Here is a 22,389-nt window from a genome sequence, read left to right on the forward strand (position 1 = left end):
GATTTTAAGAGCATAATAGGCAAGGACGCGATAAGTTTCTGAAAGAATCGTAAAACAAAGTTTGTCAAAGAAAGCACGAAATATAATATTGCGTACTATCACGCTGCGACATGCCGATTTTTGTTTCGGACCCAGTAGATGTGGCGAATATTTTTGCCAGTCATGTTAGCTCTTCTTTCAGTGCGAATGATAATTTGTTGCCAAGCTCGGACAAACTGCACGAAATTTTTAATCGTCGTTTTAATAAATGAAAGCGAAGTGCTGAACAGAAAAAATTTTTTAAACCGAAGCTGTCCCCGGCAGCTATAGTCATGGGGTTGTGCTTAATATTCTTGTCAGGGGTGTTTCACATACTTAAAGAAATCATGAAATGAATGTTCGACTTGGATAAATTGGGATTTCAATAATCGCATATCGTTTAATGCATAAAAAAAGAACTAGCATTCGCGCGTAGTAAATTTCAAGCCTGCTTTTAGGTACGAAAATGAGAAAATATGGCAGTCTATTTCGTGATAATGTAGTGATTGCGCAGGCGAGCTGGTGGATGTTAACCATTTTGTTCTTAGCCCGAGACTGAGGCAGGAAAAGAGGAAAGTTTCAAAGTAGAAAAAAAATGAACAGTCGAGGACACGTCTCTAACACAGCTAAAGACAAGTTTATTTGGTCACCTTCTTATATACACTCCACGAACTTCACCACAGAACCTTCTCGATCTCCAAAGCCAAAAGATAACAAAAGGTCTCACATCTTTCCACCACAATTGTGAAACGACCTTGACGTTTTCCACAAAGCAACAAACAATAGCTCCCCTCACCCGGAAGACACTTGACTGAATCCTTCGCGTACAGAGTACACTCTCCCCCTCTACTCTCCGACCCACAATCACAAAGCATCCCGGTAACAGAAGATATCAATCCACGTGATACACAAAGGAGGAAACCACTTACACCTTCACATTCAACAAGCACTTTACAAAACTTTCAAATCCGCAAGAATGATGTTGCACTGCTGCTAAGCTGTAACGACACCTGACTAATGCAGTTGCCCATTGATTTCATTCTTATTGTTTCTTTTACAACCCTTTTGATGTCGTTTAACTCCCTGTGTATTATCTCTGTTTCAGACCAGTGGGGTATACAATTATTACATTCTTGAACATGTTTCGCTATTTCCGAATTAGCCACGTTGTTTGTGACATTCCTTTTGTGTTCAGTCAATCTGTCATTTATACACCTTGACGTCTGCCCCACATATTTAAAGCCACATTCCAGGGGGATTTCATATACCACTCCATTACCACACGGAATAGACTTTTCTCGATGCGTTTTTGCGCATTCCCTTACACGTTTGTGGAAGGGTGTGAGCTTACTCAACTTATAATCCGAACTAAAAACCAGATCTACATTGAACGAATTCTTGGCACAAGCCTTTAAGTTGTGAGAAATTTTGTGATAAAATGCAATTACAATAGTTCTATTTTTTTGGCCTTTGCTTTGGTTCTCCTGTACATTTGTTTGCGAATTTTACGGATAACTGCTTCCTTACGAATTCATCCTCATAACCAGCACTGTCTAGCCTTCTCCACTGTCTTTCTACCGATTCAGCCAAAAAATGTGTACATGATCTCTCCATTGCATTTGTGATTAAAGACTTTACAATACCCGCTTTCACTGTTTTTGAATGGCAACTCTTTTTTGACAGCAGCGGTTGTGCGTTTTCTTTTCCATATTCCCAACATAGCCCTTTTTCATTGTGAATCATAAGTTCTAAGAACTGCAGTCTACCATTCGTAGGTCGTTCGACCGTAAACCTCAGTTCCGGGGCTGCCGATCTGATCAATGCTTCCAGAGTGTCAGATAATCCCTCCCGAAAAGAACAGATCAAAATGTCATCGACATATCTTTTCACAAAACAGGACTCCGACGTACTTCATATCCTGCAATCTATCAGATACAATACAATCCAAAGAATTAGGGTAAATTTCCGCTAACGCCGGTGCGACACTCGACCCAATGCATACTCCCTCTTTCTGTAAATACTTTTTCCCTTCATACTCTACTATCGTTGACTGCAAGTAATAATCAAGAATGGCAAGAAAACTGTCTACCGAAATGCCTGACCGCGATTGGAACCTTACCAAATTCATTTCAAGCACCCCTTTCACCCTTTCCATCAGTCGGCTCTTCTCTAATGAGTAATAAAGATCCTTGATGTCCATTGACAACACGTCTCCTTCCTTTCCATGATGATCATCGAGTATTGTGATCAACTCACTCGAATTTCTCAGTGACAAAGACTTATCTAGAATTGCATGTTTTAAATTTTTTTGAAGAAACACGGAGACTACCTTCTGCCAAGTCCCATTCTCATGGATCACGACTCTAAGTGGCATCTCCGGTTTATGATCCTTAATGAAGAATTTTACGCTCAACGCTGAGTTCGGCAAATTTAACATAGTCTTTGCTACATCTTCAAATTCGTCTTCCTCTAAAATGGAAACTATATTTTTCTTTAACTTTCCGATGTTTCCACTCCATCCATGAAACAAGGATTCCATCGCGTCGCCTGTTTTCGTTTGAAATGACGATTTTGAAAGAACCGCGAATCTACCGGATTTATCCGTTTGTAGCAATTGTAATGAACGATCCTCTAACTCCTTTTTAACCGAGTTGACGACACGAAAATTCCTTTTCTCATTTGGGTATTCATTCCCCATTACGTTTTCCATTCTGCCAACAGCCTGTTCAATAAACGCCGCTTTTTCTTCATGCCTGACTCCTCTCGCAACCGACTGTATGGATGAAAATACATCCACCCTTGACGGTTTTACATCAATACAAAACTTCGGCCCCTTTTCCAAGACTTCTTGCGTCTTCCCTGACAACATTACGCCACCCGGGTTGATAACAGAACCTCCACACATCCGATCGAAAAAACTACAAAACCGTGACTCTCTAGCCCGTCCCTCCTGAGATCTCATCTTAATACTATCCAGAACATGTTTTCGTTTAACATACCACATTCGGTCGAAAATTGTCCTCCTGATGCTGCTCCAAAGGATGTAGTCTCTGTGCCGCTTGAAATCACCTCCCACCAGGAGCTCCCAAAGTCTTTCGGAAGCGATGCGTATTTCTTTGATCCGGTGACTTGAGGCTTCTCTGTACGCCTTGAGGATCCTCTTCTTGCCGCTCCAATGGCCCCCCGATGCCGACAGGTGTTTGAATGCAGATGGGTCCACGAATCGTTTTCGAAGGCAGATGCCGAAATATGCAACCTCGGCCTCCAGCTCCGCCAGTCGACGTCTTAGCCGGTCCAGTACTGCTACCGCTTGACAAATCCAGGCGGTCGGTGTCGTTGATGATGTGCATGGTTGCACATGAGAAGGGGATCAAGCCTGCTTCAGGTATAATCAATGATAATGTAGTGATTGCGCAGGCGAGCAGGTGGATGTTCAGGGACGGCGCCAGGCTTTTCATAGTGAGGGGGCAGTGGGGAGGCGAATGGCATTTTTTTGGGAGGCAATGTCCTTCGATCCGACTAAAACAACAAATATTCAGGGACGATGACTTGGTGCTTCGGGAGTTTTTAACAGAAATCAGCTCAGTCTATTTCATTATTTTACAACCTATCTACAACTCTGGTTAATGTAGGATTTCATGTGCAAAATATTCAGGCATGTTTACATTCCGCAATACTAAACAAGCACGCTCACGCTTGTCGGGACTCATCATCTGCTCTTTAGGCAGTCCCCCGCCTCGCGGAAAACCAGACCACGTCAGCGATCATGTAGATGTAGTGACGATTCTCCCTTCTCTGCTGATTACGCCTGGCAGAGGTACGCGGCGAGTGATTTAACCGCGCCACTCTTCATCTGGTTGAAGGAAGCCGATGATGTTTGGGACACCTTGCGTGCTGCACTGTTGGAGTAGCGTCATAGACCGCCTTCCTTTTGAAGAACTTCTAGTTTCGACAGCCCTCTGTCAAAATACAGCACTTCCACTGTTTTACTCCCTCTTTCCCTCCCTCCCTCCCTCCCTCCCTCCCTCCCTCCCTCCTCCTCCTCCTCCTCCTCCTCCTCCCCACCCAAATACACAAACATTTTCAGCTTTCCTCCAACCTCCTGGGATAGCCCCTCGATCGACTCCGTGCCCCAGGGTCACTAATGATGGGAGCGTGGCAGTTCTCGAACCGCCAGGCTCCGACCTACACCCTTTCCCGAGCACACACAGTCGCCATCACCAAAGTTGCTGCAAGGACCCCATAGAGACTTGAAATAAGCAGGATGGCCTAGACACATCAGAGCCCCCCCCTTGGGAACTCGCCAGTCGGCCCAGGCGTCTCAGGAATTTGGGAGATTTCCTCGGTCAGAACATGAACAGTTCCCTCGAGTTCCTTTGTCTGGCAGGTACGAAGCGACGGCGCAGTGCAGATGGGATTCTAAGTCTCTCCGAGTAATCACTTGGGTGAAGCTACTTTCAGGAAGCATTTTATGGTTGGCGACAGAGGAATTGAGTGGTAGACGACACTCCTTAGCTTCGGCAAGCCATACCGATATGCATGCATCGTTCTTCACGGGGTACAAAATAAAGCGGACGGCACGAAAAAGTTGAAAACGTCCGGTATGAGGCCTCTTTAGGCTGGCTATCTTTAAGCCAATGCCTTTTCCATGGGACGAGGAAATGAGGAAAATGACGAGCCATGTAGCGTATGCGGGTCTGCGCGCGAAAATTAGGGTGAGTGGGGGAGGTGTAAAGGCTGGCATATTTTTGGGGTGGCAGGACAAATTTTAGGGGAGGCGCCCGGCACCCCTCGCCTCCTATTGGCGCCGTCCCTTTGGATGTTAACCATTTTCGTCGGAGTGCACCGCTAACGCCGCTCCGCACTCCGACGGCTACAGACGGAGCGCCAGAGAGCGCTCTGAGAGGGAGAGGCGCCCTCGGAATGAACCACCCGATCAGGCCACAGCACTCTCTTTCAACCAACCGATTTCGCGCGCTCTGGAAAGAGCGCTCGAGAGCGCGCAGAAAGAACCACGCGAATTCGCCATGATTGTGTAGAAAGAGTGGAAGTCCCGGATGAGAGGTCTAGCCGGTGTTGGGCGTCTGCAGTGCCCCAACTTCGTTCGCGCTTTTTTCTACGTTTCAAACTCCCAAGCTTAATTAGAGTCATGGTCTTCAATGGCGACAGTCCCCCGGTCATCGGGACAACATTGCTGGGTGATAGGGTGCACGAATAACGACAGAAAGCATCGAATACTGTCCGAGGACCTATGTAGCTTGCATGGAATCCGGCAAGGCAAATACGGCTGGAATGTTTTTAAGCTCCATTGCTTTCCGCATGACTGGAAATGATGAACCATTTATAGATTTTTGCTTGCAATGGGCCTATTTCAACGTAGCCGCTTTTAGTTGTAATCAACAAGTTATACACGAAACGGGAAACTCAATTAACTTTGTAAACGCCCGGAGCTGCTACATAACGTCTTGCTCTGCTGTTTTTATCTTCGTGTCCCTGTTCTTATATTTTCTTGTGAATGAACGACGAAGACGCTCCAGATGTACTTTTATCGAACCGCAGAAAGCCTCGAAGCAGCCCCGAATTATCTTACTATTTGATGCAATATTTTGGGTACTCACCTCCAATTTCTATAGCTGGCACGTTCGCTGCCGCTGTTCCCCCCCGTCGCCACACTGGCGGTTGCCATGACTCAAACAAAGAAACGTGCACACTGGGCTCGAAAACGCAGATCGCAACACACGAGACGTTCCCTGCAGCGCCTCAAAGCGCCTTAGTCAACAGAAACAACTCACCAGCGGCACTCCGAGGACGCTTTTGCCGGCTCCCTGGTATCGCGCAGAAGATCGCAATTAAAAAAAAGACAAAAAAAAAAAAAATAGAAATACGTTTTCAACAATTTCCAGCCTCACCCGGGGGCGGAAATGAGCCTTCAACTAAGTGTTGTAGATGATAAAATCGAGTCAGTCACCACTGCAAATTATCACTATTAAGATAAATTCAGTTACAAAATTTTACGAGCTGAAACATCAGTTATCATGAGAAAACTCGCACGTACATTGCGAGCGTACCCCATGTTCATTGGCGGTACAGCGTTTGGTGCCCGCTCCATTCACGAAATGTTACGAGCGAAGTCGAGAAGATGGCGCTGAGGAAACGGCTTTTCGGTTTACGGACGCAATCCACTGCCGCCGGAGACAGGGGTCATGCGGAAAGCGATGGAGCTCAAAGACATTGCAGCCGCTCTAGCCTTGCCGGATTCCTTGCAAGCTACATATGTCCTCGGACAGTATTCTATGCTTTGTTTTTATTCGTGCACCCCGATGACCGGGGGACTGTTGCCATCGAAGCCTGTGGCTCTAACTAGGTTTGCGAGTCTAAAGGCCGACGACCAGACTCGAGATTCTGCAAGGCAGAAGATCCTCCTCACCATGGGGGAGGAGAAAACAGCCAGCGGTGGACAGGTAGAAGGGGAGAGGAGGAAGCGAGGCAAAAGTGGAAAGCGCGAACTGGTCGTCGGCCTTTAAAACCGAAAAGAAAGCGCGACCGAAGTTCGGGCACAGCAGACACCCAACACTGGCGAAGCCTCTCATACGGGACTTTCACTCTTTCTACACAATCAGAAAGGGGGAAAGCGCCGGTAGCCCTTTCCTCTTTTCTCTCTCGCCCTCTTTCAGTAAAACGGTATTATGAGGTGCCGGCTGACTCCACTGTTATTGAAGTAATGGAACAAAGATACGCTAGTTGATTATTTACTGAAATAAAACAGAGCGCGAAAGGCTCATTTTGGAATAACCATAAAATTCTAAAAACGCGAACCACTTCACAATGGCAGCCACGAGCGAGAGCTCGATGTTCGGTACAGCACGCCGGTACAACCCAAAGATGGAGAACGCCAACCTCCGGGTTCGTCGGCTGCTAGAAGTCGGGCGCGTGCCCTTTCTCGTTTTACCCCGCCAAACCTGGGCAGTGTTCCAAATCTTACCCAAACGAATCCAAGTTACTCCGGCGGGTCGTGTCACGTGACAGCGCCGACTGAAAAATGCTAGACGCAGGTAGGTTTTAGGACGCCGAAGTGTAAAATCCTTACCCTGGAGTAAGATGAAGTTGATTTTGGAACACAGCCCTGGCTGAACTTCCCAAATGTGTGGAGAGGGCGCTGCAGTCTAACAAAATTCACTGACAAAATTGCGCCGCCCTGAGAGCGCTAAATGGAATGGTCTATAGACCTTTTCTGCAAGTGCGCCGCCATCTTGAATTGACGTCACTTCCAGTATGGGCAAAAACATTATTTTGCCTTTGCCACGCCAATAGAAGGCATTTGGGATATAAGCGTAACCGTCACACTTTCTCGTTTTGCCTCCCCTTTATTTTTTTACTATTTGCAGGTTGAAACGTTGGATTATTTTTTCGTCGCCCATACCGGATACGCCTGTTAGGTGGCTGGGGACGAGAGTACACAGAAAAGGTCTATACACAATGTCAGTGAGATTTCGTGAGATTGGACCGAGATTAGTAAGCAAGTCTGGTCGTTTGCTCGGGATTACGCAGATGGTAGCTGTTTTCCAGCCTTTCGGAAACGAGCCCTCGTGCCAAATTTCGTTGAAGTGTATTAGTTTGTAACCGCTTTGCTGATGCGGTTACGTCGCCAATGTGAGTGCGGCATAAAGTGCCTTAGAAGTGTACTGGTTGACATGCTGTAGAATGCTGAATATTTCAAAAATGGACAAAGCATGAAATACTTTGTACAGTAAATTTCAGCTCAAAAACCTGATTTCCAAATCTGTTAAAATTCGCAAAATAAAGTCTCAAATGACAGATTAGCAAAAAGCTGTTTGTCATTTTATTTCTTTCAAATGTAAATAAAATAAATAACCAATTCTAATAGACCAGTTTATGTGCGCTATGCATAAAAAAAATATTAACGATGTAGAAAGTTGTATTCTTCATATTTGCAGCCCCCAAAGTTGCGTCATTGTGCATTTCGGACACAATTTTGTTTTTACACGAAAACAAAGTATATTTAAAAAAAGGGTGTAGTTATCATGCCCCTTATCGCATATACGACACCCCAAAATTTCAGTTCGACGTACAGCGCACAGACGTCGAACTGACAGCCCCAACTTTTACGAGAGGCTTGGTAACGGTGTAATATAACTTATTAAACAACTAGAGTATCTATCAGACTACAAAAAAAAAACAAAAAAACACTAAGGTTTTGCATAGAGCCAAGAAAACCCCAATTACTTTTTTTGCAGTAAGTCACACATACATTAGCTATTTTAATAAGTTGTACAACTCGGTTATCAAACTGCTCGTGAGAGTTGGCAGCGTCGGTTCACCGTCAGTGCGCTGCACGTCCAACCAAAGTTTTGGACTGTATTATATGCAACAAGGGATGTAAGATATACATTCTTTTTTTAGAGCGTATCTTGCAAAAAAAAAGAAAAAGGCCCGTTCCACAGTGTGAACATGTTTTGCTACATCATAAAAAATTTTAACTGAAAACAAAAAATGGACGTGACACACACGCCTATGACTGTCATTATATTTTCACACTGCTATCTCACAGGTCGTACACACCCTTGTTACAGTGTCCTACTCCACCCCAGAAAGTCATCTGCAGTGCTATCAAGGATGCATCTGTACAAGCCTAGCTCAGCAAACCAATTATTTTGCAGCAAAGAGATTGCGGCCATTCTCGCATATTTTGGCCTCTGTCGATTTTATACAGATTACCTACCTCGTACGTCACTCACAACCGATTTCTTCTTTGCAGGCAGCTATTCCTTCAGTTATTTCCTGGTGGCTTCAATTAATACAGCATTGCGCTATTAGGAGCAGTGTTGCCAATTGAAAAACTCAACTCGGAAGTCTAGCTTTTTAAAACCTCATGTGGATGACATCAGTTTGTACGGTACTTGAAGCGAAGTATCACTTCTGACAAGCAATCTAAAACCCCTGTCAAATGGACAATTTAACGCCAGTTTCGTCAAATGACATTCCAGTAATCGGCTGATCAGGACGCATTACTCGTGGCACACCACAATCTACAAGCTACGGACCTTGGGCAAGTTGCGCGCACGTTTAGACTGCACAAAGTTAGTCAGCCCCAATGGACACCTGGTCTCTCCTCTGTAGACTTGAGATCTCGACAGTGCAGAACCACTCCTAACTTGGGGTCTCTATTGTGCAGTACCACTCCTAACTTGGGGTCTTTAACAAGCCCAGTAACGATAAACGGCCACGTGCCGGTGCGGTGGCCATCCAGATCGAAACGGGCAGGGGTACATTTTGTGGCGCGATTTATTTTAATTAGACAGGGGTAAAGGTGGCCGGCCCTGCATAATCGCGTGGCCCGGGGTCGTGGATAGGACAAAACGGAGCACTTCACCAAGCAGAGTGGTCTCACCTAGTGGACGCCACACTGCCCCTACGTTCGCCGACAGAGTAAGAACAACAAGGTGTGTCTTTCGAACGCCTGACCTCCAGCCGTGGTTTGGGCGTGCGCGCAAGCTCGACGTGGACGATACGATGGAGCGTTGCCAGAGGTGGGAAGCTCATGCCGGAGGTGAGACGACCAAAGCCCCTCGCTGCCGCCTTCAGCTCATCGGCGACCGGGGTCGAGAGAAATGAGGCCGCTACTTCAGGCGCAATTTATTTTGATTGGAGAGGGGGGGCCCTAGTCGTGGGGCCTGGGGTCATGGATGGGCATGGAGTGGAGAACCTCGTCGAGCAGCTGCAGGGCCCTGTGCAGGTGCACCTCGATCCAACAGGGGGTCTCCTTGATGCTCTGCCGGGGGTAGTCGGGGCCCCAGCCCTTGACAAAGCTCAGCCGCAGGATGCACAGCCGCCGCAGGTCGTCCACCCCGATGCCGGCAGCCGCCGACAGACCTGTGGGCACGCGGTTTGCGTCAGAGGTCTGGAGGGAAGAGGACTGCCGACAAACTCCCCCTTTGGCGTCGAAAACCGTACACCATTTTCATTTACCGCGGGACTTCTCAAAGTTTCCGATCTAGAAGAACACCCATCTCTCTTAACTGCTAGGCGAAGGACCTTCCCGGTCTCAACGTCAATATGTACATAGATCGGGCATAAGTCTACGGACTTTGCAAACAATGATGCACAAACCAAGGAGTGTTTGGTACATAGTTATGCATCAAAGGATGACTCAGGTCTTCTAAAATTGTGTTGAGAGATTGTTGAACCTGATCTGTTTCTCCCTTTTCAAAATACAGATGGTACGCAAGATGTGGCTCCGTCGTCGACTCGTTGCACCATCCTGGAGTCACTAACCCAACTACGATTGCGCAAGCCGCACAGCAATCTCCACCACATTTTGTTTAGCAAACAGTAGACCCCTCAAATGCATGGAGAATCTTTTCCCACTCTCTCTCGCACATGTTTGCCTTTTGGTGTAGAGCCAAGTGCGGCATGGCCTTGCCACGCGCGCTGTCGTCCACCGCACAAATTGTGCGGAAGCTGAGATCGCGGTATGATTGTCGTTTGTGCCATATTTGAAGCGCACTATAGCCGAAGCTATTTATGGTAGAGATGTTGAACTTTTTAAGAATGATCTATATATAGCCTAGGTAAGTGCCGTCTTAAGATGTGATAATTGTTATTCAAGATGAGTTTCAAAGAAATGTTCAAACATGTATCTACGGGCAATTATGACCTAAACTTGGTATTTTTTTTTTTTTCGTCTAAGTTGTTTCAGGTATTGAATTTAAATTAACACTACAGACAGTACATAACATTGCCATCTGCAGAATACAAAATAATGTATTTATTGTTTTTTCACGTTAAGGAATAAATGAACTCATAGGAGAAGATATCTAATATTGTTCAAGTTCAGCACGTCATTAAAAAAAAGACATTTTTTTTCCGCTTCACGTTCCTGAAACGTGTTGCTTTTAGCCTGTGCACATTTCGGTAAGAAAAACTTTATTCGAAGTTCTGAGCCTTGAATATGCAAGAATACAACACTTCCGGCGAATGTTTGATAGTTTTTTTTTTCTTCTTTTGCTTCTTATCCCCGCATCGTTGTTTTTATTTTTTTTTTTTATTTTTTTATCAATGGCACAGTTATTTAGGTCGAAAAGACATAGCTTTGAACTACTATAAGCATGCCACAAGTAGTGCCTTCTGACAATGAGTTTCCGACAATGACCATCTACGCGATCTTGTATGCAGTGAAGAGCGGCAGCAAACAATACATATGCCCCCCCCCCTCCTGTTTTTATTCTTCCGACACCACTCGTATGGTAAAACACTCCTCGAGTTGTGTCAGCTTCTGTGCTTTTTGCGAGGCATTTCCTCGGTCCCGGAAAATAAACCTCCAGGACAATTACAAACTTAATTCACTATATGCCAGCGTCACTCGGCTGGCGTTCGATCAGATTACTTCCAGCGTGCGAGGGGTAGGGCAGTAGTTTGCCAGGTCGCTTCAAGGCTTTTCTGAGCTTCAACCTCCTGCCCGTCCCTGGCCATTTCGAACTAGAGGAGTATCGTAACACAGTGTGTTTGTGGGATCACTACTGTGTGATGCACGTTAAAGACCTCCCCGGCTGGCGGTCACAACTACTGATCCATGGTCACACGTCACTCTGCACTGGCAAATATTCCAGCACATCCGGGACACTCGTCGTCTCATTTAATTACCCGACCCAACTTTACACTCGTCGTCTCATTTAATTACCTGACCCAACTTTGCGGAGTCTAAATATCCCACCCAAACTTTTCTAAACCTGGTTTCGTGAAAACCAGTGAGTCGAGAAAACGTTATTTGAAACTGAAACTGTGGAGGAACATGAAAACCACACTTCGAACTTCGAAATCTTTGAAGTATTTTTTTTTTCTCGAATAAGCGTTAAAAGAGATTCGAAACCTTTGAACTTTATGTAGGAAGAAGTTTGAAATCTTCGAAACTTTTGAATTTTTTGTGTATAAAAATTCAAAGCGTTCAAATTTTTCGAATTTTGTATCCAAAAATTTCTAAATCTTAAATTTTTAAAATTTCAGATTCCAGGAAATTCAAAATTTTCAAATATCTCGAATTTCAAGTTAGAAAAGTTGAAATCTTCCAATTTATCGAACCTCAAGTAAAAAGATAATCGATATATTCTAACTCGAAATTTTAAAGACCGTGAAAGCTTCGAACTTTTCCAATTCGAAACTCCACTGTGATCGAAAGTTGTGAATTTTTCGAGTTCGAACCTCGGTCGGTACGAAAATACCAAAAATTTTCGAATTCAAACCTTAGTTCGCTTAGAAAATGTTGAAACCTTTCGAAATCAAACCTAGGGTGGTTCGCGACATCCCTAACTACAACCTTTTCATGGACAGCGAGCACCATCTTGGAGAAGCACAAACATACAAAAAACAAAAAAAAAACAAGCACCAATTTTTTGGTTTTTTTAATTCGCTGTAGTTACAGAATGGATCGACTTGTATCAATAATCGTTTGGTTCCGTATTAAGTCACGAAGCACAAAACGCTTTTAAAATTATAATTATAATTACAAAAGGACCTTGAAATTTGTATTCAAATTCAAAAGTGGCAAAACAATTGATTTTGACTAATTTCATCATTTTTAGAAAATATACAAAAAAAATTGTAACTGAATAGTCGTGCACTTTAATTTCTCAAAAACCTGTCAATGTCTTTAAAACAAAAAATTTCAAAAATATCTGTGCAGTAATGATTGCGGGAGTATGTTTCAAAAACTGGAAGTGCCCACTGACAATCCAATCATCAATATTTTTTTTATTATTGCAAACGACTGAAAACGATTTCCGGGGATTGCCCTAAACATATCAAGCATAAAAACTGCATATTTGCGAAAAAAAAAAAAAATTTTCAGAAAGCTTGATTGAAACGCTCACCAAGATCTATGACGTAGCCAGAGCATGGCCCAAGAGCGTGTGCCATTCTCGTACCATTTGTAAAAAGATTGCATATCCATTTGTCTTAGGAAATGCAGTACACCACACAAAAAGCATTACACAGGGTTCATGCTGGCCTCAAAGACAAAAATTCAAGGGTTTCGAAGGACTTTCAAGGACCAGCGAGGACATTTTCAAGGAATAGTTGAGAGCCTTACTTAGACAAAACACAATTCTAAATGCGTTAAAAATGTAATATTTATTGCACGAGACAAGATATTAAGGGGCTCTCCTTTTTGTATGCTAGATTCAAAGAAGCACATTAACAACACACGTTGCCGTGTCCCACATGTTAAACAAAAAATATACACCAAACAAGCACTCATTGAATGTTCATGGTAGTTCAGATTTATTTTTCTGGACTTTGAGGTCAATGTCCAGAATTTCCTGTGCCTTGCTTTTAGCAGTCTTCCCGAGGCTGTTGGATTTCATGATCCATGTGAGGTCACTCGTGGCTTCTGCCTTCTCTGCATAATTGCCTGCTGAAGCCGTCAATTCAGCAACAACTACCTTCCAGTTTCTTCTTCTTTCTCAATATTTCAACTTCCTCGTCAATGCAGTGCCTTTTCACTTGCCTTGCATCTTCAAGCTCCCGCTCCTTCTTCACTTCCAAAAAAGCATGGCCGAGGTGCCTTGAAGAAGCCACAGACGTCCTGATTTCCTCCGTGATATGTACATTCAAGATACCACCAGCCCTGCTTACAGCGTCACATACAATTCGCTGCGAGATGTAGGAAATGTCTTTCATATTTTTCACAGCGACCTGCCGATTGACACTGAATCCTCTCTCAACACTCGCTGGACCGTGACTGAGGGCAAGCAGAAGCTTAACGACCTCCCACAGTTCACTGTGTGACAAACTGATCTTCAGGAGGTCATAAAAAAACCTATCCAAAAGGTGTCCGAAGTTCTTTTAAACTGTTGCAAGTCGTGTCTTCGTTCTTGCAATATCTCGGCGTATTCCGCGAGCACAGTGTCTCTTTGATGATCACTGATCCTTTTTGCCGCAGTGAGAGAGTTCAAAACTTTTTTGATGCATTCCAGACACTCGTCTGGCTTCGAGCACATTCGCCTGGGGTCCAGTGAAGTAAGGCCTCTTACTATGGGCAATTGTAGTGGGCTCTTCGCAAGTATCTTCTTTGTTACAGCGACAAGGAATTGCTTGCACTGCATCCTAAATGTAAATGTATCTTTTGCACTTACTTTGGAGCATTTCAGAATCTGTTGGGCCGCATGGCCAATGTCCACTTTCTCAAGTGGGGTGTGGTTGTTTGGATCGCCCATGTCAATCTGAGCATGCTGGTGATGCCCATTACTGAGCAGAGAATCGAGCAATTCACAAATTTTGTCACCAGCTTTCTCACCACACTTTCAAGGTCTTTTGCCAGGAAGAATACCAGTGGCTTGTTGGCTTGGTATTCCATGAAAAAAGGCCGAAGCATCATGGCAACTTGGGAGCAAAGTTGAGCTTTGCTCCCATCGATGCGCAACAAACTTGCACGAGAAACTGCTCGGTTAGAGTTTTAAAGTTCTTCCTTCGTGCTCAGGCATCTTGAAACAATGTGTTTAGGCTTGAGACCAGGCCATCTAGCCTTCACTTGCTGGCCGTGACGCCTGCTTTGTAAGCATTGTGTACTGTGTGCAAGCCACAGCTGCCCAGATCTAAACACTGAACCCAATAATTCAGCTACAGCTGTTCTTGCAGACCTCTGAAAGCCTTCAAGTTGGCATTCGGTGCACCCATTGACAGTTGGACGATCTTCTCCAACGGCAGAGGCTCCAGAGCACTCAGCAGTTTCTCTTCAATGTCCTGCTCCTTTGAATGGCTCATAAACACGGACGTTATACCCCGTGGCAACCTTGTGTGACGCATCCCAGTACCTTATGTGAACATCCATATGCTTCTGTTGCAAGTAGTCATTCAGGGACTCGTCGAAGAGGACAACGTAATAGTCACGCAAATCTACCTCTCGTTGGAGAGAAGATAACAAAAAAGGTCCGAGACCATGGCACGCGACGTACAAAGACTTCTGCTCTCCGCAGGAGAAGGCTCGAGCGACTTCGCTGTCGGGAAACATTCTTCTGAACAAGTCACTTGTCTGTGAACAGGACTTGTAGGAATAGTGCGATACAGTTACTTTTAGTGTCTACAGAATCTCTGCATCAGTTACTAGCTCATGCTTCTTGCACAGACTGTCCAAGTCCGATGACTGTGATTGCGCTGGATTCACGGACATTGGGTTCACAGACAATTCAGTTACAGAGGGCACCAAGAAGTTCTTGATCGGGTTACTCACTGCCGCCTTCACGTTCGCGTCGAGTTTGGCGGTTTTCATGCGACTTTTCAGCGCCGACTCTCCCATAGCAGCAATATCAAACGTTTTCGAGCAAGGCTTGCACTTAGCCCGATTTGGATTCGGCGGGTATGGCGCAAGTCAGTGCCTATAACTGTCATTGCTCAGCCATGAGCGTTGGAACTTGCATTTCCCGCGCATTATTTCTCACTTGCAGTTTACGTTCGAGTTTACGTTCGAGCTACGCCGGCCACTTCTGATCTTGTACCGGAAATAACACAAAGGAGTACAGTAAAACCTCGTTATAACAAAGTTGAAGGAGCGATCGTAATTATTTCGTTATAACCATTAGTTTGTTATAGCCAATGTCCATTTCTTCCCTATTAGCAAGCAAGGGGAATTATGATTGCTTTGTTATATCTATTAGCTTGTTATATCCCATTTTGTTATAACGAGGTTTTACTGTAGATTGGAAGTGGATCTGGCTATGTTCATCAGAACTGAAACTGATTCCAGTGTCATCTGCTAAATGTCGTCGTCAAACTCGAAAATCCCCAAGGACCTTCAAGGATCTAGATAAATTCCAGGACTTTCAAGGCCTTGAAAACACTACTTTTAAATTCAAGGGTTTTCAAGGATTTTAAGGACTCGCATGAGCCCTGAATACAGCTGCTCGTCGGTACTACGGCAAAAAAAAAAAGGCATTATTATTAGTATTAAATTTTCACTCATCTACATATCTGGTACACTTGTTACCGGTTATATGCAACATGTTGTCACCGACATGCTTTTGGTTATTTATAAGAACCAAGCTAATTATTAAGCTGAAAAATAAATGCGCGCATTTTGGACATCTCGAAACAGTGGAACACGAGGGCAGGCATTAGTGGTCCCAGGGTGGTTCAGATTGCTGGAGAAGGTTTAATAAATGCAGTGAGACAGCCAAATATCACTTACAACATTGGTGCCTGATCCCCTTGAGCACTATTTTGCGAGAAAACGCCTGCATTGTGCATTATACGAAGAGAAACTAAACTTGGCTAAACTTCAGTGTGTCGTGGCTAAGCGAACGCGTCTAACGTAATGTCTGCTTTCTTTCTCCATTTTTCTGTTGCTCTCTTCCTTATTCTCTCTCATGGAACCACCGATGTCGGCACTTACCATCTTCCGCGCTTCACTCCTACCTTTACCTCCTGCTCGAGGCCATGGCAAACCGGAGAGGATGGAATGCTTTGGTGCTTTGACCCAGCATCATTTCGGAGCCTGATATCGACCCTACAACTGCAGGACGTAAAGCTAAGTTTCCATATTTGGGTGAGTCTGCACGCCCAGCCAGTCATTCCAAATCGCCGAAGACTTGATCATCATGATTCACATGAAATCAGTCCCGTGTTACCCAGAAAATTGGTTACGGTGATTATTTACGCCTTGTGGAACAGTGTGCTGTATAAACAGCATAATTCATAAAACAGAAATTCGTTGCAGTGCTCATAAGAACACATTGAATAAGTGAGAACAAATTGAACACATAAGAAATAAGCCGAAACTTCATTCCCACTTCATCAAACAGGTTATTTCATACTAGATGCAGTAATTATGTGGGAGTTTGACAAGACTGCTATGCTGGCACCTGTTTTCAGTGAGCCTAACAGTCAAATATTTTTTCCAAGATTCAATATTTCTTCAATCCCCTTCCTAAAAATTAGCTGTTGAAATAAAAAGCTCTTTATTCCATTCACATGTTGTCAGACAATCCACATTTAAAAACTATCATAATATATTAATAATTTAGATATGAATACAGTTTGAGTAATATTCTACAGTAGAACCTCGTTGATACGTTTTTCAGGGGACCGCGGAAAAAAAGCGTATCAACCGGGAAAGCGCAGCAACCGATAACGCACTTAAAGGCACTCTATATAAGATAGAAAGCAGCTCTTATGCAATGGTTTACTTTATGCACTTACCGAACTCTTTTGGACTCAGACACGTTCACAAAAGCGCGTAATATCCACCTGCCGCTTCGAATTAATGGTATGCAGTAAAAGTCGTTTCTCCAGAAGCCGCAGTCCCCTCACTCTCCGCGCAGTCATGAACGTTCACGTAGCGGCGCAAGGTGTCCAACGCAGCGATCGCGTCCGCAAACGTGGGTGCAGCGTAATCGCTGGTTTTTTGTTTGTCTTCATCACTTTCTTCGTTGTCGGCAGTAGTGAGGTCGGCCACAATGTCCGCCATGCTCGATATCCGAACGATCAGCAATCTCTTGCGCCTTTTCTCGCAGAATGCCTCCGTCGATGTTGACACAAGATGCCCGGGCTTGTTTGAACCATACCAACAGGGCCTCCTCTAACTTTGCGTGTTTTGCCCCCCGAGCCTGTTTAAAGCCTGGTTGGTAGAAAGGAGCCTTCGCCTCGATCTCCTTTCGTCTCGCGACGATACTGTTTAAAGTTGACGGCGCGAGTCCCAGCTCTCTTGCGACCTCAGACCTCTTCCGGCTGGGATTTCGATCCACCGTGCGAAGTATGTCAAACTTCTCTTTAAAAGAGAGTGCTTTTCTCTTTCGGGATGTCATGGCCGTCGTCAACGCGCACGCACTCAGAAACGGCACTGTTCGCGCAGTCGAGCTGTCGAGCGGAACAGAAACTGGAAGTGCAGCGTCCCGGCGTGCGTGCGGCGCGTAAACAACTCGCGCCGGAGAGAGAGGACAGATGAAAAGAAAGAGCAAGAGAGAACGAGCGTTTTCGCAGAGCTCAGCAAAGCCCAGTCGGCCCAGTGAGGAGACCGGGAAAGAGGGGGAAAGGAGTAAAGGCAGTAAAGGGAAAAGGGGCGCCCGCGTGCCGCGCGGCCGCGCGATCCGCGCTGCGTGGTTCGGCCAGTGGGGTGAAGCTCTCGGCTACTTCCGTCCCGCCGCGTATACTTATGACGTTTATCCGGTCCGGCGAACTGCTTCTGATTGCCGCGCTCCCAGCGGCTGTTGGCACTTGTTATTTTATTTTAAATAAAATTGATTCATATATTTAATGATGCGAAATAAAAGTGAAGTTGTTTTGAAGGTGTGAATGGCTTTGAAGCTTGTTATCGTAACTTTCTCTTTCACTCTTTCAACGTGTCTGGGCGCGCTTTCTCTCTCTCCGAACCCGCGACTCGCGCCTCGAGATGCGCTGGCCGCTGGCGCCGGGAAGTCGGTGGACCGTTAGAACGCGCGAGGGACGCGAGCCGGCGAGTTGTTTCGCTTCTGGGAGTGCGTTGCGGCGCGAGATTCGTCCCGCGTTCGTGCGCGCGCGGCTATCTTTTCTTTTTCGTGGGAACTTGTTGGTGTAATGTGATCAAGCATGGATTTTCGTCATCAACACACCACCTGATGTGCCAAGTGGGGAAACAATGACTGCCGAAAGCCGGAATATCAATGGTTTCGAGTTCGAATGGACGTGCGGTACGCTCTTTTGGTCTTCTCTTGCTTAAGTTTCTGATTAGATGTTTGCAACAAAACCTAACTGTCGCAGTGGTAGTGAGTATTAATTGTTTGATTTTGGCAATAGCTACAATGGTTTCCAATCACAAAACCAAATCCCATCATTGTTCAGGATTGCTCTTCACTCGCCGCGAGAAATATGTCATTGTCAAATTACTGGAGACTTCTGTGTAGACTTTGTCATATCAAGATCGAGCACATATGCTCGCTTTAAAAGATGGGAAACTTTTTGCTGTGAGCTGTTTATTTGGCACTGTTGTCAGCGATTCACACGTCTGTTCGCGAGGAGTGAAAATATGAGCCTAAATATTTTTCGATTAACTGAGGATGAGCGATAGAGCGATCCGCTCTGGTTTCCCGTTTCGTTTAGCAGTGACTCACTCCTAAATTTAAGTGATAATATTAAAAAAGAATGGGCAGGTTCTCGATGAAGGCTCAATACCAAAGAGCTGAGCTGTTTTTCTTGGTACTCATTGCTTAGTTTCCTTTAGTTGCAATTCAGACACCGTCGTCGGTCTTTACTTATATGCTTACTTCTGTAATCAAATTTGCGAGGACGTATATCATCACCTTCGTCGCACGTAACCTTAACGTTTTATCCTGTTTTGTTGTTCATTTCTTTGTTTCTCGTGTGCAAAACAGTGAGAAATTTCGTCTGTATTTTCTACTGTCTGTTGAATAAAAATGAGCGCAAAAGGACAAGCATTGCATATTTTTTGTGTATATGTCACTTTCGTTGCTTTGCAAGGTTTCTGCTGCTTTGCTGCTGGTCTCGCTTTTCAGTGCTGGCTTGTGTGCGTTTCAACGCACATTAACCAGCATTGAAATGCGAAAACCAGCCGCACAGCAGCAGAAGCCTAGCAAAGCAACGCGAAAACCGGGCAAGCAAAAAAAAAAAAAAGCTACAATATATATATTTTTAACTCTAGGTGGCGCAAGCTACCACCCATCCATCCAAACACAATGGCGCTGCCGTGCAGTTTCGGTTTTGGTTTCGCTGTGCCGCCATGTTGATTTTAGTACAGCCACCAGATACCAGGGGATTCAAATGGCGCTGCGGCCTCCCAGGGTTTTCCAATTTGCGTTCCATGGGCGGTATAGGAAGTTGCACTCCTCTGGTTCGGCTGTTCGGCTACTCTGCTTCGCTTCGCTTCAAGCCGGCGTGGCACCTCGGCGCACGGCGCGCCGAGGCGCCGAGGCGCCGAGGCGCCGCGATTCCGGCACTTTTGGACGTAACAACCGGGAAAGCAAACGTAACAGGCAGGAAACTAATACATGTATCTCTATGGAAGTAAAACGGGACCGGCGTTTTTGAACGCAACGGACAGGAAAACGTATCAACCAAGAACGTATCAACGAGGTTCTACTGTATTAATATTAGATTTGTGGAAAACACAAGTTGGTATTTATATAGAACAACTAGTATATGTACTCTTGCAGGGGCGTAGCCAGAAATTTCTTTTTTTGGAGAGGGGGGGGGGGGGGGGGGGGAATCTGGGGTGGTTGGATTGCCTGACTTGGGGTGTCAAAATGCATGTGTATATTATAGGTTCAGCCGGATTCTGGAGAAGGGGGGGCCTGAAGCCCCATAAGCCTCCCCCATGGCTACGCCACTCTATTTTTGCCCTGCTCCCTCCTCCCGTTGTTGCCACGGTCATTAATAAGAATTTCGACATCCCTTCAAGTTGTCAGCTGTGTGGGTACTTAGTGCAAGAGGGCCGACGACAATTACGGGAAACTTGCGAGAACCTGGAAGGCCTTAATCCCGAGGTTTCGACCCCTAGGAACAGACGCAGAGCGGCGCAAAGTTTCAGCACTCACTGATGGCGGGAGCGATGCCTCCGACAGAGGCGGGCCCCGGGATGTGTCCGGCCACTGCCGCCGCCTGGGCCGCAGCAGCTGCCTGGGCCGTCTGCGCCTGCTGCTGCATCTGTCCGTGACACTGGCGGAGATCGAACACCTGTCCAACAAGAGACACACGCTCCGGTTCAGCGTCCCAGCCCCGTGGCACTCAGCCCGGCCAACCTTGCGGCCTCGTCTCGACCCACCTTGCTGTGGAGTGCCACCTTTGCATTCATTTTGCGAGATTTATTTTCAGTAATAACCTACAAATATAACCTCCGGGCTGGTCTTATGAAAAACACAGTGATGTGATTGGCCTAAGCCATTTTGGAGCACCTTTTGGAGCAGCCAAAACAGTGTTTTGGAGCAGCAAATGTGGCCTTTGGAGCAGCCAAGACAGAGTTCTGGAGCAGCAAAAGTGGTTTTTGGAGCAGCCAAAACAGTGTTTCAAAGCTAAAAAAGTGACTTTTGGAGAATATATTCTTAGAAAAATAAATATTTGTTTTAAGTGCTGGACAAACGAAGGGCACTACGTGTTGTGTTGTGATGTGACGTGTTGGGGCGGAACTCGCTGCCTGTGTGTTTGCTGCTGAGACATCCCACAAGCATACAATGCTGTAGGCGTTGCCGAGCAATTCCGAAAAAAAAACAAAAAAACACTTGCTATTGTTTTACTGTTTCCAGACGTGGCAGATTTTTATAAAAAGTAAGCAAATGTAAAACAATGGATTGCAAGCGTCCCGGCTGGTGCCTCTCGTGCAATCATGTTCACCTGCTCGTGAGGGCAACTTCGGCAGGCTTGCAGTTACACGTGCTTCGTCACGCGAGCGGAGACAACGAATGTTCGACCGAAACCGAAACCATGCCACTCCGCTCCGTCGCCAACTGGTTCCCAAAATAGTATGCAAAATGTAACTGTCCAGCATACGACAATAAACAGTCCAGCGGCGCGTGCTTGCCAGGCCGGCAGACGAGGTACAGGCTAAACACACAGAAAAAAAGAACCTGAGCGTATCGATGCAAGACATTGCGATATAATCAGGGTAAAAAAGTTTTTGGAGCGCTTAAATTTGTGCAACGACTGAACTCAAGACAAACAAGCGAGGTGTGCGGGTTCAGCGTGCAGACATTGCCTTCTTTGCTTCAGCCCACTTCTCGTCATCAACTTTCTTTCGCGGCAGATTTCTCACGTACTGGGGTCCCTCTCGAAAGAAAGCTTATCGAGAAAAACCTAGGTAATCAAAACTTCGCCAAGCAGTCATTGAGTTAAGGAGGGATTTTTTTAGCAGCGTATGATTTAAACAAGAGCAGGAATGTCGATGCGTTTCAGTTTAGAAAGCGCCATATCTGTAGCGACGTGGGGACGGACACATACGACGTCGCGCGACCACGGCGACTGTGGTCGCGCGAGCGCTTCAGCTCACGAAGTAACTCTCGCCGCGCAAGTAAAGGGCTGTTTATACTAGGACGTTAAGCGCAGTGAACGCAGCGTAGCGCAGAACGCGCGCCGTTCATTGGCCGGCAACCAGAAACTCGATATCTGCGAACAATCCGTATCTGTGCGGGCTGCGCTACGCCACGCCCGTCGACGTTACGTTTGAGTATAAACATACCTTAACTCTCGCCACGCGGCATGTTTGGCACTCGGCACACTAACATCGGAGGGTGTGCACACGCACGCGTCTATCGCGAATAAAATAAAAAAAAAAAAGAAAAGACGCGAGATGACGGGAAAAATCATGCAAGACCGAATAGCGATTGATGTAGGGTACTTTGTGTCCGGCGGCGTCTTTTGTGCCACCAAGCTCACGCATGCTCA

At 45.7% G+C, this 22,389-nt stretch overlaps 1 protein-coding gene across 7 annotated transcripts in view; it reads right to left on the bottom strand.

The window, feature by feature from the left end:
• Positions 1-9,657: 9,657 nt before the first annotated feature.
• Positions 9,658-22,389, bottom strand: part of LOC8054049 (mothers against decapentaplegic homolog 4) — an 83,115-nt gene continuing 70,383 nt past the window's right edge. For all 7 annotated transcript variants that reach the window (XM_029976701.3, XM_029976730.3, XM_029976693.4 and 4 more), the window contains 2 exons: positions 20,550-20,688; positions 9,658-9,909 (listed from right to left, as the gene is read on the bottom strand). In XM_029976701.3, the coding sequence (XP_029832561.1) occupies positions 9,698-9,909; positions 20,550-20,688 (351 nt within the window). In that variant the 3' untranslated portion in view covers positions 9,658-9,697. The remainder of the gene's footprint in view (positions 9,910-20,549; positions 20,689-22,389) is intronic.

This window comes from Ixodes scapularis, unplaced genomic scaffold (genome assembly GCF_016920785.2).
Source record: "Ixodes scapularis isolate PalLabHiFi unplaced genomic scaffold, ASM1692078v2 PGA_scaffold0__279_contigs__length_252992795, whole genome shotgun sequence".
NCBI lineage: Eukaryota > Metazoa > Arthropoda > Arachnida > Ixodida > Ixodidae > Ixodes > Ixodes scapularis.